General features: G+C 36.6%; 2 protein-coding genes across 4 annotated transcripts; both read left to right on the top strand.

Annotated features, from left to right (window-relative positions):
- Positions 1 to 855: 855 nt before the first annotated feature.
- zgc:101559 (Ras-related protein Rab-33B-like) lies at positions 856 to 2,193 on the top strand. Of its 2 annotated transcripts, none has more exons than XM_056252185.1 (2): positions 856 to 1,172; positions 1,682 to 2,193. In XM_056252185.1, the coding sequence occupies exons 1-2, from the start codon at positions 915 to 917 to the stop codon at positions 2,114 to 2,116; spliced, it is 693 nt and encodes a 230-aa protein (XP_056108160.1). In that variant the 5' UTR covers positions 856 to 914; the 3' UTR covers positions 2,117 to 2,193. The 2 variants fall into 2 exon arrangements, with proteins under 2 accessions (XP_056108160.1, XP_056108159.1); XM_056252184.1 differs by having other exon boundaries at positions 863 to 1,172; positions 1,676 to 2,193.
- A 3,752-nt stretch (positions 2,194 to 5,945) lies between these two features.
- On the top strand, positions 5,946 to 12,518 carry rgcc (regulator of cell cycle). 2 transcript variants are annotated; one of them, XM_056252187.1, is made up of 5 exons: positions 5,946 to 6,103; positions 6,268 to 6,441; positions 10,284 to 10,391; positions 10,498 to 10,560; positions 12,020 to 12,518. In XM_056252187.1, exons 1-5 carry the CDS (start codon positions 6,070 to 6,072, stop codon positions 12,025 to 12,027), a joined length of 387 nt encoding a protein of 128 aa, XP_056108162.1. In that variant the 5' UTR covers positions 5,946 to 6,069; the 3' UTR covers positions 12,028 to 12,518. The 2 variants fall into 2 exon arrangements, with proteins under 2 accessions (XP_056108162.1, XP_056108161.1); XM_056252186.1 differs by lacking the exon at positions 12,020 to 12,518 and having other exon boundaries at positions 10,498 to 10,571.
- Positions 12,519 to 14,580: the final 2,062 nt, after the last annotated feature.

Below are 14,580 nucleotides of genomic sequence, written 5' to 3'. Positions count from 1 at the left end.
ACTCTCCTCGACAGCCTCTGTAGTCCCATTAGCCACTTGTTAGCAACCGCCTTTTTTAAGACACGTACCAGCTTAAAAAAATGGGGGATAATATTGCTGAATTTTATGTCGTGGAATAAAACTTGAAAGTGTCTTGAGCTTGTGTTCACCTCAGACCTTATTAACCAAAACCCCATTCAAAAAACCCATTGACTTCGGGACGATGGAACCGGAAGTGCTAAAATGCTAATTCGCTTCCGCGTTTTGGCCTATAAAGTGATGTCATACCTGCACCACTAATTCAACTAATTCTAAATTCAAACTAATTCAAAAGTAAGTAAACAACTCAGCCATTTAGATATCACCGCTTTATGTCACGTCAAAATCAAACTTGAAATGGCCTGAAGACATGATGACCGTGTTTTTTTTTTTAGTGAGCAATCAGTTTGGGGAAATTAAAGGTACATCTTCGTGTCTGTGTCTGTCTTTGACAAGTGTCTACAAGCTTGATGACTGCTGAAAATAAGTTGACTATCAAAAAGAAAAGCTGAACATTAGTTCACAAGTAATATTTATTGTTTAAGTTGTTATTTCCTTTAGTCATTATTTTGGAATAAATGTAAAAATGCGTAAAAACACTAACTTGATTAAATTTATACTTGGTTTTAATAAAAAGAATATTACATATTAAGTGTAAAAATACAAAATAGAATTGTATTTGGAATCTCTTTTTATGTAATGTTTATTTAACCAGGAAAATGAAGTGTAAAAGGGACATAAATTTACATTTGATATATATAAAAAGAAGTGAGTACTTTATAGGCCTGTATAATGAACAAAGCTGAAGCAGAGAATGGCTGAAGCCAGGTCATGGGAGTTCACGTTAAGCTCTCGTTCTTATCCTCTCGCGATATTTTTCGTGTATCAGAGGAGCTATGGCAATAGAAAACACAACGGGCAGCAATGAATTCGCGACGATTTACACAAGAGACAGTCTCGCGAATGACTCGTGTCAGGAATATGACTGTCCTCAGTCGAGGGTGTTTAAAATTATCGTTATTGGGGATTCAAATGTTGGAAAGACTTGCCTAACTTACCGGTTTTGCGGTGGGAAATTTCTCAAAAACCCCGAGGCAACAATAGGAGTAGATTTTAGAGAGAGGACCCTGCAACTTGATGGAGAATACATAAAGGTAAGGACCCGTAGAGTTTATTTCACAGATATGAAAAGCTGCAAAAAGCGTTTTGACCTTGAATAACAACTATTTACATTCTTCTCCACAATGGGTTCACTGTGTTTTGTTGTTGACTGTTCATTTCTGGGTGAAGTCTGCTCAGTGGTGCACAAACACCATTTTAAATATTTTTAATGTAGTGGTTAAAAAAAAGATTAGTTAATTATTGGTTAAACAAATGTTGGTGCAAATAATTTTTAGTATTTTGACTCTGCCAGCATCTGGAGGTTAATAAACACAGAGTAGTAATCTTGAACAGGGTACAGTGGGGCTAGTTCAGTATTGGTTAAATATATAATTCAAATAATTGAATTAACTGCATGTCAATTCACTGATGTGCTGATTTTCTACACGTGTATAATAGGACTTTGGACCCAAAACCGCTTAGATAAAGCCTTTATGACAACTAGCCCTGTTCTTCTCTTTACTGTTGTCTACTATGATGTAAACTGTATTCTCAGTTGCAGATCTGGGACACGGCTGGACAGGAGCGCTTCAGGAAGAGTATGGTTGAGCATTACTACCGCAATGTCCACGCCATCATCTTTGTGTATGACGTGAGCAGTCTGGCTTCATTCGAGAGTCTGCCGGACTGGATTGAGGAGTGTGTCCGGCACTCAGTCCCTCCCATGGTACCCCGCATCCTAGTTGGGAACAAATGTGACTTAAGAGGAACGAGAGAAGTGTCCACGTTTTCAGCTCAGCGACTGGCTGATAGCTACAACTTTCCTCTTTTTGAGACATCTGCAAGAGACCCTGCAGAAAAAGAGCACGTAGATGCCATTTTCCTCACGTTGGCCTACAGGCTGAAGAATCACAAGCCTCTGAGACTGAAACAGCCAAGCGAGAGCAGCTTCATACAGCTCGCTGGTCAACAGGAGAAGACACACTGTTTATGCTAATACACTTTGGCCCGTATAGTCAGTTCCATGCAATAATTTAGGTTTATTGGAAAATGTGAGGGTGTACTCAGCTTTCAGAAAGAGTGATTACAGAGGAGTGTGTCTACAGGATTTCAGTTGGTGCACGTTCAGTTTACAAATACAATGGATCAATCGGGGGGTTTGTTTTGTTAAACCTCATATTATGAAGCAAGTGATGTTTGTTGTACCTGCCCTATTACGGCATATTATTATTTAAAGGGATAGTTCCCCCAAACATCTTAATTCTGTCATTACTTACTCATCCTCAAGTTGTTCCAAACCTGTATGAGTTTCTTTCTTCTGTTGAACACAAAAGATATTTTGAAGAACGGTGGTAATCAAACAGTTGACGGCACCCATTGAATTCCATAGTAGGAAAAAAATACAATGGAAGTCAATGGCTACAGTCAACTGTTTGATTACCAGCGTTCTTTAAAATCTCTTCTTTTGTGTTCAGCAGAGGAAAGAAACTCATACAGGTTTGGAACAACTTGAGGGTGAGTAAATGATGACAGAATTTTCATTTCTGGGTGAATTATCCCTTTAAGAGCATTTGTAACTCTCCAGAAACCTGCTCAATGACATGATGACTCGACTCAGGAGCCTGTTATAACATTTTCTGTCTGTAATAACTTTGCATGCTTTTTTCAATGTCATATTTAATGGTTATGGCTATTTTGTGAAAATTCCAAGGTTGCTATATAGTCTATTTAAAATTCTGAAGGCAATCTGGAGAATGCCTGACGATCAGAATGGCCCTAATTCTTGTGCACCATGAGCTTTCTGATATGTTTACGGATACAGAAAAATTACTATTATTTTTGCACTAGAAATATAAAAATATATATTATGCAAGCGTGATTTGAACTGAACCAGAGAGAAATGGACAGTTGTGTAATGCATTACTAAAGCTTTAGCTGACTCCAGTATGAACACTAGTGGGCGCCACTGCCAAAAGCATTCAGAGCGTCATAAGCATTGAAACCAATTGAGATTAAAAACAAGGACAAAAACTTCACACCCTTAATCTTAACTAAATGAGAGCACTTATATTTCAGCCTCAATGTGAAATATTTGCAAAACGTGCGCTTAAACCTCTAACATATTAGTGATGTTTAATGTCTTTTACAAGCAAATCCCTGCATCAATGAGACTCCAGCACATCTCTAACTGGCTTGATTTCAATCTTTTGTTTTGATTTGACAACCATAGCATTCTGGAAAACCGGGACTGTATTGCACTTTAAATTGAGATTGTATCATGTCTAAAGTTTGTCTTGATTATTTGACATCATGTATAATGTTTTTGGGACTTGAGAGAAATATGTTGTCATTGTGTAGTTTGGATTGACTCTCGGATGTGTTTGGAAGTGAATATGAAAATAAAATGTGCAATAAGTAATTATTTTTTTATGAAATGTATACATCTTATAACAGTTGTGATCAGGGTCAAAGATACAGGGTTTAGATTAAGCCAGGATTAGACCATAGTTCAATTAGAACATTTAATAGCTTTTATAAAAGTGCCTTAGATAAAAAAATCATTACTGATGTGTATCTTGAGACAAAACAATGGCGCTGACATATTTAAGATATCTCAGTGCAAGTTGCTTTCAGTTAAAACAGCTCAAACATGCATTTTAGTCTGGGACTGTTCCCAATGTAATGGAGATTCTGGACATTTAAAAGCCTGGAAACGTCACGGAAATTATAAAAATGTTAAATAGTCATTAAATTGCTATAGTGACTATATTTTTCTAATTAAATGCTGTATATATATATATATAGTCATAATGGAAATCACTCATTAAAATTGCTATTGTTGGTTTTTTTTTTGACAGCAACATTCAGCAAATCCTTGAAAACTTTTTATTTTGTGAACTGAGCAGTTTTCAGCCTCTCAGACTCTAAGTGTCGTCTTTTAACACCTTCCATGCGCATTTAAACCCTAAAGTCAGCAGGCAAGTGCAGCTGCAAACACATGTCTTGTTTAACCATGTGTCTACCTGTTAACTCCACCACCAAAGGTGTGAAGAACTCTTTTTTAACTGATAAATCCCACACCCCGCACTAAAAACAACAACAAGCAGAATGATTTAGCAGTTGCACTCCTAAAAAGAGAGGTTCTTTGTAATGGAAAATAGCACTTTAGACTTTCAAAATGTTCCTCACACTAAGAAGAAATGCGACTTCCTTTCAATTTAAAAAGTGTAGGCCTCAAAAACATTGTCTGGCTTACGGTTAAACTGCCTGTGGTGAAGGTAGGAAATGTTTTCATGTCTTGTTTGGCCTGTAATCAAAGATTTCTGTGCTTTCGCATAACCTGCCGTTTATGTGCTTATTGCACATCAAGTATTGATGGCAATATGACATGTGAACACATCTGGCCTGGCCATAAAAAAAGGTTCTGTATCTGAATCTAATCTTATTGCCATGAGTGAATAACATGAGTGCACATTCATTTAGTCACCACCAGATGTCTGCAGGAACTTAACTTGGACCAGATCGGTTTTATGAATGAATGACAACAGCAGGACAATGATTAAACTTGACACGGGGATCCTTTGAATTTAACACCTAAATAAGAGTAAAAAGCTAAAACACTAAAAAAAAAGTTAGGGTTATACACACAGACACACACACAATGCATTTTTATAAAAAGTGATACAATCAAGAAAGTTCTATTCAATTTTACAAGTTTACCTTAAGTTACATTCAAAATATTACATTATTTGGTAAAGCACCAAGTACTTTTGGAATATTTATCATAATCATCTTTTAAAAATACATTATTTTGGGGAATAGAAAAAAGAAAAGGGATTGGTTATTGATAATTTGGTTTTATTTCCATATAGGCTACAGTATATTATAATATCATTGATCAGTAACACTTTGCAATAAGGTTTCATTCGTTAACATTAGTATTAACATGAACTAAACATGCTAACCATGAGCAATAGATTTGTTACTATATTTGTTGTTACATATACAGCTGTTTATTTTGTTTGTTTTTCATGTTAGTTCACAGTAATGTTAACAAATAGGCTACAACATTTTATTTTAATGTATTAGTAAATGTTGAAATTAACATGAACAAAGTGCAGTTCATTATTAGTTCATGTTAATGAAACCTTATTGTAAAGTGTTACCCATTGATCAAATATACCTATTTAAACTTGTTTTTAACTCTTATTTAAACTTTAATATTGGGCTATATTTTAACATTTATATTTTAAGAATTGTATTACTTTATGTCCTATGTGTCTGTGGATTTTAATTAAGAAAAAAACTGAGCAAAGTAAATTGACTGATTCTACCTGTAGCCTATTCTCCAAAACTTTACAAATGTCACTATTGTTATTAATATATTAGATGAAACAAAGTATGAATAATTTTACTTTTTCGAAAAGTATATGGAGACACACTCAGATGTGGACATTCCAAAGGGCTTTTAGAACCGCAATGCATTTTGAGATATATTTACATTCCGTAGGCTATTACATTACACACTTTGCAAGCATTTTTCCTGTAACATTATTACTCTATTGCTGGTCAAACATTGCAACAAGTGAAGTCATCGCAAAATGAAGAGTGACCACTGACCAGGATGGAGTTATGGTTAAAAATAAAGCATCACTGATGTCGTGCATGTGTCACAGTAGCTGTTTACAAACACATACTTCAGGAGTGAATGACGCCAGTCCCTGTAACTCACACGGAGGGCTAAAACAAGCGCGAGCGTCTCATTGGCGACGCGTTTCCCACGTCCGACACGCCTCCGTCAGGCCACGCCCCCTCCCGGAGCCGGGACACATTTAAAACAACCCCACCGACCGCACGAGCTCAGACACAGTGTGCGTTAACAAGGGGAAACAGAAGGAATTTTATCTTATATCGGATATTTCGGAATTGGACACTAAAGCAGCGTAGAAGATGAAGTCTCCAAAGATAAAGTCACACAGCAAATGTAAGTCTAATGTTTAATAATACATTTTAATAGTAAAATTAAGTATCCTACGACTAGTTCAGATCTAAACGTAGCCTACTAAACCAGTGCAAGAATCATATTATCATAATATAGCCTACTTATTCTGTGTCCAGACTGAAACAAACTTTGCGTGCATTTTCTAGCATTTCTTGAGGATGATGACGGTCTGAACGCCGTATTGTGTGAATTCGACGCTGTCATTGAGGATTTCACGTCCCCCGTGGAAAAGAGACACTTCAGATATGATGAACACTTGAAAACCATGAAGAGACGGAGCAGCGCGAGCGTCAGCGACAGCGGCATCAGCGACTCTGAGAGTGAGTATGCAGTATGCGGTGCACTAGTCTAGTATGCAGGCATAAGTTGCATTTGACGTGTCAAGTTGTTTGATAGCAGCGCCCGCGCGTGCCTTTGGGTTATCGTTATCTCGTCACGATTTAAGCTCCACAGCCTCCTCAGTTACACTGAACACTGCATAATCTGATCTAATCTAATCTAATCTGAGACCACACACCAGCACAAAGAGCAGCTGGGTTTCATTAAACGTCTTTTAACCTGTTAACTGCCTTGTCATGTCACCCCCCTTTTCATGAATGTTAATGAATGCTTTGCAACATGCCTATGGTACGGCACTCAGTAGAAGTGAAAGCATTTAAAGGGATAGTTCACTTTGAAATTAATTTGTGGTATGTTTTAGTTTACCTCAAGGTCATCCAAGATGTAGGTGTCTTTGTTTCTGCAGTAGTTTCAATTTTGATATTTTTAGGTCAAACCGTTCTTGTCAGTCATATAATGCAGGTCTATGGTCACTTCCTCAAAGAGCATGCACAGAGAAGTCCAAATTAAACATGATTTAATGTTTAAAAACATGACGTACACGCGCGAGAGATCACTTCCGGCGCTTGCCGGAAAAGACCGAAGCGCCCGCGCCCGCGCCCACAGATCACTTGGACGTGGCTGTGTTTACAAGAGGTAAAAACGATATAAATACTGTTCGTTTTCTCACACAAACTGCTCGTTTTGTGTCTTAGGCCATCAATGTGTACTTACATTTACGAGTCATTAAATCATGTTTAAATTGGACTTCTCTGTGCATGCTCTTTGAGGAAGTGACCATAGACCTGCATTATATCACTGACAGACAAGAACGGTTTGACCTAAAAATATCAAAATTGAAACTACTGCGGAAACAAAGACACCTACATCTTGGATGCCCTTGAGGTAAGCTAAAACATACCACAAATTAATTTCAAAGTGAACTATCCCTTTAAAAAAAAAAAAAGAATAGGCCTATACTGAAATAAACTTTTTTTTTTTTTTTTTTTTACAAAATCTATATTTTACCAAATAAAATGAAAATCAAAGCCATTATGTCTAACCAAGTTGTGTTCCAAATTTGGAGTTCAAATTACAAAAATTGAGCCCACTAAAAGATTTTAAAGTACTGTTTCCATGATGATTACTTAAGTATGGGATAAGGAAAAAGGCAATACAAAAAAACAAATGTCCTGCTACTGGGACACTGACAGTAAACGGGCTATAAGAACTTGACACACACATACACACATATGCAAATACTGGTCGGTTAATTTTCCTGGTTTATAGTCTCTCACTATTCAGTTGTAATAGCTGTTATGAGACACACACAGGTTCACTGTATGATTATTCCATCAATCCTACAACTGGAGATTATCCAGAATCTGAACAAGGATTGCGTCATGAATGGATATGGAAGACTTTAATTTGGTCGCTTATAATTGCATAGAAAGGTTCAAAAGAAGCGGAACCATGTCAGTATAAATGGGCACTTTTGTTCTGGAAGTGATCTTGTGTTTAATGATTAAGCAACAAGTGATCTCTCTTTACCTCACAGTTTTCCTTCTGGAACAAACAGGGAATGTGTCAGAATCTGTGCTGTGGTGCAGTCAGAGGACCAGAATGGTGTTATGTGCTTTGAATCACCCTCATGGATCTGTGCAACTGCATGTTGGCAATCAATCCTGATGCCATTTTGTCACACGTGCCATTGATCTAGTTTAGTGGCTTCAAGCGGTTCTGCTTCAGGACTACAGGATTTAACATTGGATAAAACATCAACAAAGGAAGTGTTTTCTCCTTCCTTTCAAAAGCATACTCTCGATAAAAAGTAGTACGCTTTAGCATACTTTAAAAAAAAAAAGTATTTGTTACAGAAATAATATACTTTAAAATCACATTAAGTGCAAACTGGATGTAACGTATTTAGACACTTAGCTGCATGTTAATTGCAATTAAATGAAAATGTATTATAGTTAATTTATTTTCAGTGGAGTTAGCTGTTTGACTTAAGTAGGACTTAAGTACATCTTATATGTAATTTCATAATATGGTTAAAGTGGTTAAAATAATTGGTAATATGGTTAAACTGCACTGCTAAATTTACTGACAAGCATTTATGGTAGACTAAAATATACATTTGTAATGAAAGTAGCAATTTAGTACATTTAAAATATAAAGGTAATTTCAAATAACACAGATTATAGTCAAATACTTTATATGTGCTTTACCACGTCAACATCAAAATAAGTGCTTCTTTAAAGCACGACAAAAAATTATAAAAACAATGATTTAAAATGTACTTTACAGTAAAACTTTATTTGACATTGCAAAGTGCACTTTTTAAAAGTGTACTTAAGTGTGTTAAGAAACAATCATAAAAGTGTACTCGCTTTAAGTACACTTAATATTAATTTCATTAATATTTTATTATCTGCATGTACAGTTCTTTTAAAAAAAATATACTTTTAAGATTTGAAGTACACTACAAGTGCACATCCGATACAATTAAGCGCATTTCTTTTTCACAAGTGTATTTAATTTACTATACTAATAATGCATAATTATATTGTTATTTGACCAATTTTAGGCTTGCGAACCACTAATGTAGATGGTGCAGTGTTAGCTGAGAAGATCCTCTGTATTTATTAGGGCTTCAAGCACGTAGGCAGGAGGGTGTAATGACTGACGCGTTGGGCAAAGTTGAGCTTCCGTGTAATAGCACGCCTGCTCTGCCTTTAACTAAGAATGTGTAAACAAATTTTTTTTTTTTTAAGATGGAGTGTGGCCTACCGGGTCAGATCTTTGGCTTTAAATTAACCTGCTGGAGGCTGGGTCACGGTTGAAACTGCTTTGAAAGTGTGCTCGCTCGAGAGAGAAGCTGTTATTAGAGGAGTATGCATTGATTACAAACTCAACCTGCTCTGCTAGCATGGATTAACCCCCACGACACCCCCTACCCCCTCTGGTTATGGGTCAGTGCACATGTTTGGTAGAGAACAGTGCCGCTCCAATGGTTTAACGAACGCTCACTAAATTCTATAGACTTTTAGGCTAGAGTTTGTCTAGTTGTCCCTTGGATTTCAATGATTTCATGCTCTCGGCAAGGAAATGCGTACAGATGTTGCGAGTGAAATGTTATTTAAAGTGCCCCTATTATGCCTTTTCAAATATTACCTTTCATGCAGTGTGCAGTATAGCTGAATGTAAAAGGTCTGCAAAGTTTTAATGATCAAAGTGAACGACGAATAAAGTTATCGTCTCCTAATTCCTAAAATAAAGAATTGATGCTGAGCTGCTGAAATGAGTCGTCAGCAATTCCTTCCTGTTTTGCAAATTTGCATAATGCCTGCCTTCATTGGTCTTCATTGGCTGCCGGTGAACGACGTCTACTTTGACCCTGAAACACTGTAGTTGCAGTTGAGGCCTGGACGAGTTTGGTGTGTTTTGTCGACATGTCAAGAAGATAAATGTTTTCAGCGCTGCGAATCCACTTTGCATGAAAGAAGAGAACTCTGCTCAAATTGATACAGTAAAATAGTTACTGTTCATATCACTGTATACAAGTTATGAGGAAACCTCTGGAGCAGAAATTCAGATATGGTAATGAGGATTTCGTTTCCGGCACGCACTATCACAGCAGATTGGTTTGTTTAGTTGCATTGCATTATTGGCATTATAACTTTGCCTTTTCCCTGCTGTCTGCGCTCTATCACTATTAGGGGTCGTGAGCCACCTGTTGAGAACCACTGGTGTGGAGTTAGAGGAACACATGCTGCACACATACAGGAAGCTTCAGTTTTTCATTTCTGACTTCCTCTGTCTCTTTTTCCTTCTGTAACAGGTGCAGAGTCCTTGAACAGAAACAGTTTCAGCTTCAGTGATGAGAAGCTCAACTCTCCCAGCGTCTTCTCCACCTCTTCAAATAGTCCCTTGATCACATCTCCTAAACGTGAGTTCAAACATTTCTGTTTTATATATTTAACACTAATGAGTATTTTTTTGGGGGGTTTATTTTCTATACTGTGTGTTGATCAACTGTATATTGTTCTCTTCAGCTAAACTTGGAGACACTAAAGAGCTAGAGGACTTCATTGCTGACCTTGACAGAACATTAGCGAGTAAGTGCTGAAGGACATGAATTTAAAGACTACAATACTAACTACAATACTACAAAAAAAAAAATGTTTTGCGGTCAAATTTTGTGTGCATGATGCAAATAATTTGCAGCATGATATCTTTGTTTATGACCACCCTAGTGAAAAGCCTATAGCAAAATGTATTTAAAATATGTTTATTTCATACTAAGTTTACTACAAAACCGCATTATAATATTTACTGACATATCGCTTGAGACTTAATGATATAAATATTATAATTCAACTTTTTTTGGAGTACTACTTTATTGCACAATGCACATTTCTTAAAATTAAGCTTGAAATGTGTTTTAATATCACTATTAGTATAGTATTATCTCTGTATAATATCAGTCTTTAAATGCAAGCTATTTAAAGTGTACGTAAAGTATACTTGCAATAGTTCCATTTTAGCACATAGTGCTGAAGTTCAACTAAAGATATACTTAAGTATGTTTCCGGATAACTAAAGCACATTAAGTACAAAATGACTTGTTCAAATTTAGCAGACTTTAAGTATATCTTTTATATTTTTTTTTACAAGAACGCATTAGATTGATTAAAAATGCATCACAGTTTCCACAAAACCTTTTCAAAATTGATAATAATAAGAAATGTTTCTTGAGCAGCATATCAGAATGATTTCTGAAGGATCATGTGACACTAAAGACTGGGGTAATGATGCTGAAAATTCAGCTATACCATCAGTGGAAAAAAATCACATTAATATATAGTTATTTTAAATAGTAATTTTTCACAATATTGCTGTTTTTACTGTATTTTTTTATTAAAAAGATACCACCCCACTCATTTTATCAATCATCAGATATGGGGCAGTACATGGAGATTATGAGCAGAAACAAGACACTCTTGAATCAACGGGTGTTTTTGAAAAATGATAATCATTGGGTCAATCGTACACTCACTCCTACACTTTCTCAGTGATGCATTAACACAGTTAAGTTGATTTGTTTTGGAGCGCTCCTACACTCTAGAGAGCTGTAACTTTCCTCAGAGAGAGAGAGAGAGAGAGAGAGAGAGAGAGATAGAGAGAGAGAGGGGAATGCATGTGTATAGACCTTCAATGACTCAAACTGGAAGTTCACCACTGATATTACCTGCCACAGAGAAAGCAGTCATATTGTACAGTTTTTTGAACAACTGTCTTTCTCTCTGACCTTTATGGCCAGTTTTTTGCTGATGTGCCTTGAAAATGTACATTTATGTAGAACCCTTTAAACTTTCCCCAATGGTGTCGGGGTAAGCTACTACAGTAAATGCTTCTGTACATGCGCTGATGCAGCTAATTTATTATTTAATTCAGAGTTCATTGAAAGGTGTTCATAAAAAGAGGACCCACGACGTACACACCAAGAATAACCTTGACACAGAGGACCCGGAAATGTTCTAAATATGTTCTCCTCTTGCTTTCCCCCCCTTAAAGGCATGTGAGTTAGAGACGGGATGACTGGAGCCCACCACATTGACAGCCTGACCGCACCTGACAAACCTGAACGTCTGTGAAGACGGAGAACACATGCTTCTGGTTTCACACGTTGAACGATGAAGTTCGCCAAGACTTTTTCTATACCTGCGCCCATACCAACAAACTCAAACAAATGCATAAGAAACACACATTTGACAGTAATGGCTGTGCTCTCTGAAACACTTGAGCTGTAAGATTATTTAAATAGCTTTTTATAGAACTATATTTGTAATTTTATAGAGTTGGTTATTGTAAATTTATCTGTAATACTATTTTGTGAATTTCTATTTTTGTATTTCATGTAAATATTGTTCCAGACTCACCTTGCTACATATGAAGCATTTCCTGTTTCACGTGAGAATAAACTCTGTTCTTAATTCATTAGTAAAACTGGAAAAGCAATATAACACGTATTTAATACTATTGTCTTCAAGAGATTAAAGTTGACAGATTTTAAGATATGTTTCATGGCGTGTCTCCTTGCATCAAAAACCTTTGAGTGTGTTCTTCTTTTTTTCGTTTTCAGTGTGAACAGAAGACTTACTTTAAATCATGACACTTTTCCCCGGTTTCATAAACAAGGCTTAAGCCTAGTCCCAGACTAAAATGCATGTTTGAGCTGTTTTAACTGAAAGAAAAGATCTTAAAAATACACCAGTGCCATTGTTGTGTCTCAAGATGCACACCAGTAATGTTTATTTTCTAAGGCAAGTTTATAAAAGCCACTTCTAATTAAACTAGGTCTAATCCTGGCTTAATCTAAACCCTGTATGTGAAACCGGGCCTAAGAGTACGATGTTAATTAATTCAGGGCTGTGAGTTAGTCTGCTAACGCTCTTGAATGGTCTGCAAATGATTGAGCCCACAGCAGGGGTCAATGGTTTGCAGGACCGTGAGCAGTTGCTCTGGGGAATATGTGACACCTGGTCACCTCCTCAGCGCTTTGTGTTTTAATCTATAGCTGTCTGCTGTGCTCTTTCACCATCCACTTCTAATGTGATCATAAAACCAGAAGGAATATTTGGATTGGAAGTTTTTTCAAAAGAATTTTTTTTTTTTAAACCTAAATCTTTGTAACATTTAGAATGTTTTTATTCCCGTGTTTGGGAACATCCCTCTTCCACCCAGACTCCTCACTCTTGGCTGCATGGTTTCTTTTCCCAGCCTGGGATACGGGAGGAGTACTCTGGATTCATTCCAAAATACCAAGATACCACGCCAAATACACATACTTGTTACTCTATCTGATTATTTGTGTGTACTCGTCTTTACTGTTGCTTTTGATCAATTTAATAATTTTATATTTTTCTTTATATATTAAAACTTGTATTTATATGTATATATTTATATCAATGTAAGTATTATTTTATATATTACAATATTATAGTATAATATTACTTGTCAGTTCATATAATAATTATACAAATATATATTAAAAAAATCTAATATAAATATATTAAATAATTAGCAGCAATAAATGTTTTCACTATAAAGTGCTTTAATTTGTAGCAAAAGATATAGGAGGCATGGCTTTATTGCATCAGATATATGTCACTTTGCTCACATCTTATAGGTCCAGTAGTTTTGGTTTGCGATCTCTAACCCAGATGAAACCTGCTCCACAGAAGGTTAGCCGTGGAGCGCAAGTTACCATGAACACCGCTAAAAACAATCCACCATATTGAGCCCTAAAAACAAGAGTTTGCTCAAACTTAACTGGGTAGCAACAAAAAACGGCTTCATGCAACAGGCCACAGTAGTCAATTCACGAGTTCACATACAATTAAAGGGAATAAAGTATAATGCGTATTTGGCGTGCTGTCCGGGGGGAGGGCTCCGAGCTCGGAATTCGGCCCGAACCCAGAGTACTCCCCCCCGTATGTAAGGTGGTTTAGGACTAGAAGAGTGGAGAAGGGGTGGTGGAGGGACGCTGCTAAACTGTCAGAGAAATGAGGTGAGACTGCTGAGTCTATATATACACGTTTTAATCATGATTGCTGAGTGCTCTCCACCCGTGTTAATTATCTGAACGTGCTTCTCCCGAACTTTGTTAATAAAAGATGTAAAAGCCATCCTGAAATAAGTACTTAACAATTGTGTTGTCCTAATGTTAGCCGGGGGGGAAAAATCCCACAATATAGGCATAGGATGAAAAATCCCTGTTAAAAATCCCAGAGCTGTGTATGGGAACAACCAAAAGACAACTCTGAGAAGACGCAGGTTACGACTTGATGCTTATGGTGTTAGGAGCTCAGCTAAATACTGTGTGGAGTCAGACAAATACACAGGGTCATGCCCTCTGTAAGCAGGTGAGATGGAGGAGGGTTTAATCAGCATCAAACAACATGATGCTCTGTGAAGAGAAGATACAACAACACTTACAGCTCTCCTGGCAATGCTCCATAATGTCATTTGAATTTCAAATGTTAAGAAAATTTAGTGAGGATGAAGTCTGATCAAGTCATTGCTGAAACATCAGTTGGATCAGGGTGCGGTCACATTAGTGAAATACTCCAGGC

This window comes from Rhinichthys klamathensis, unplaced genomic scaffold (genome assembly GCF_029890125.1).
Source record: "Rhinichthys klamathensis goyatoka isolate OS25496 unplaced genomic scaffold, OSU_Roscu_1.1 h1tg000093l_1, whole genome shotgun sequence".
NCBI classification, from domain to species: domain Eukaryota; kingdom Metazoa; phylum Chordata; class Actinopteri; order Cypriniformes; family Leuciscidae; genus Rhinichthys; species Rhinichthys klamathensis.
Note: the sequence above shows the minus strand (reverse complement) of the source record. Positions and strands in the feature narration are given on the sequence as shown.

Bases quoted from the DNA above. Each gene is read 5' to 3' on its own strand.
- rgcc (XM_056252186.1), top strand. From the start codon at position 6,070: ATGAAGTCTCCAAAGATAAAGTCACACAGCAAAT. The intron at 6,104-6,267 runs GTAAGTCTAATG...TGCATTTTCTAG, and splicing joins GATAAAGTCACACAGCAAAT to CATTTCTTGAGGATGATGAC. The intron at 6,442-10,283 runs GTGAGTATGCAG...CTTCTGTAACAG, and splicing joins CGGCATCAGCGACTCTGAGA to GTGCAGAGTCCTTGAACAGA.
- zgc:101559 (XM_056252184.1), top strand. From the start codon at position 915: ATGGCAATAGAAAACACAACGGGCAGCAATGAATTCGCGACGATTTAC. The intron at 1,173-1,675 runs GTAAGGACCCGT...CTGTATTCTCAG, and splicing joins TTGATGGAGAATACATAAAG to TTGCAGATCTGGGACACGGC.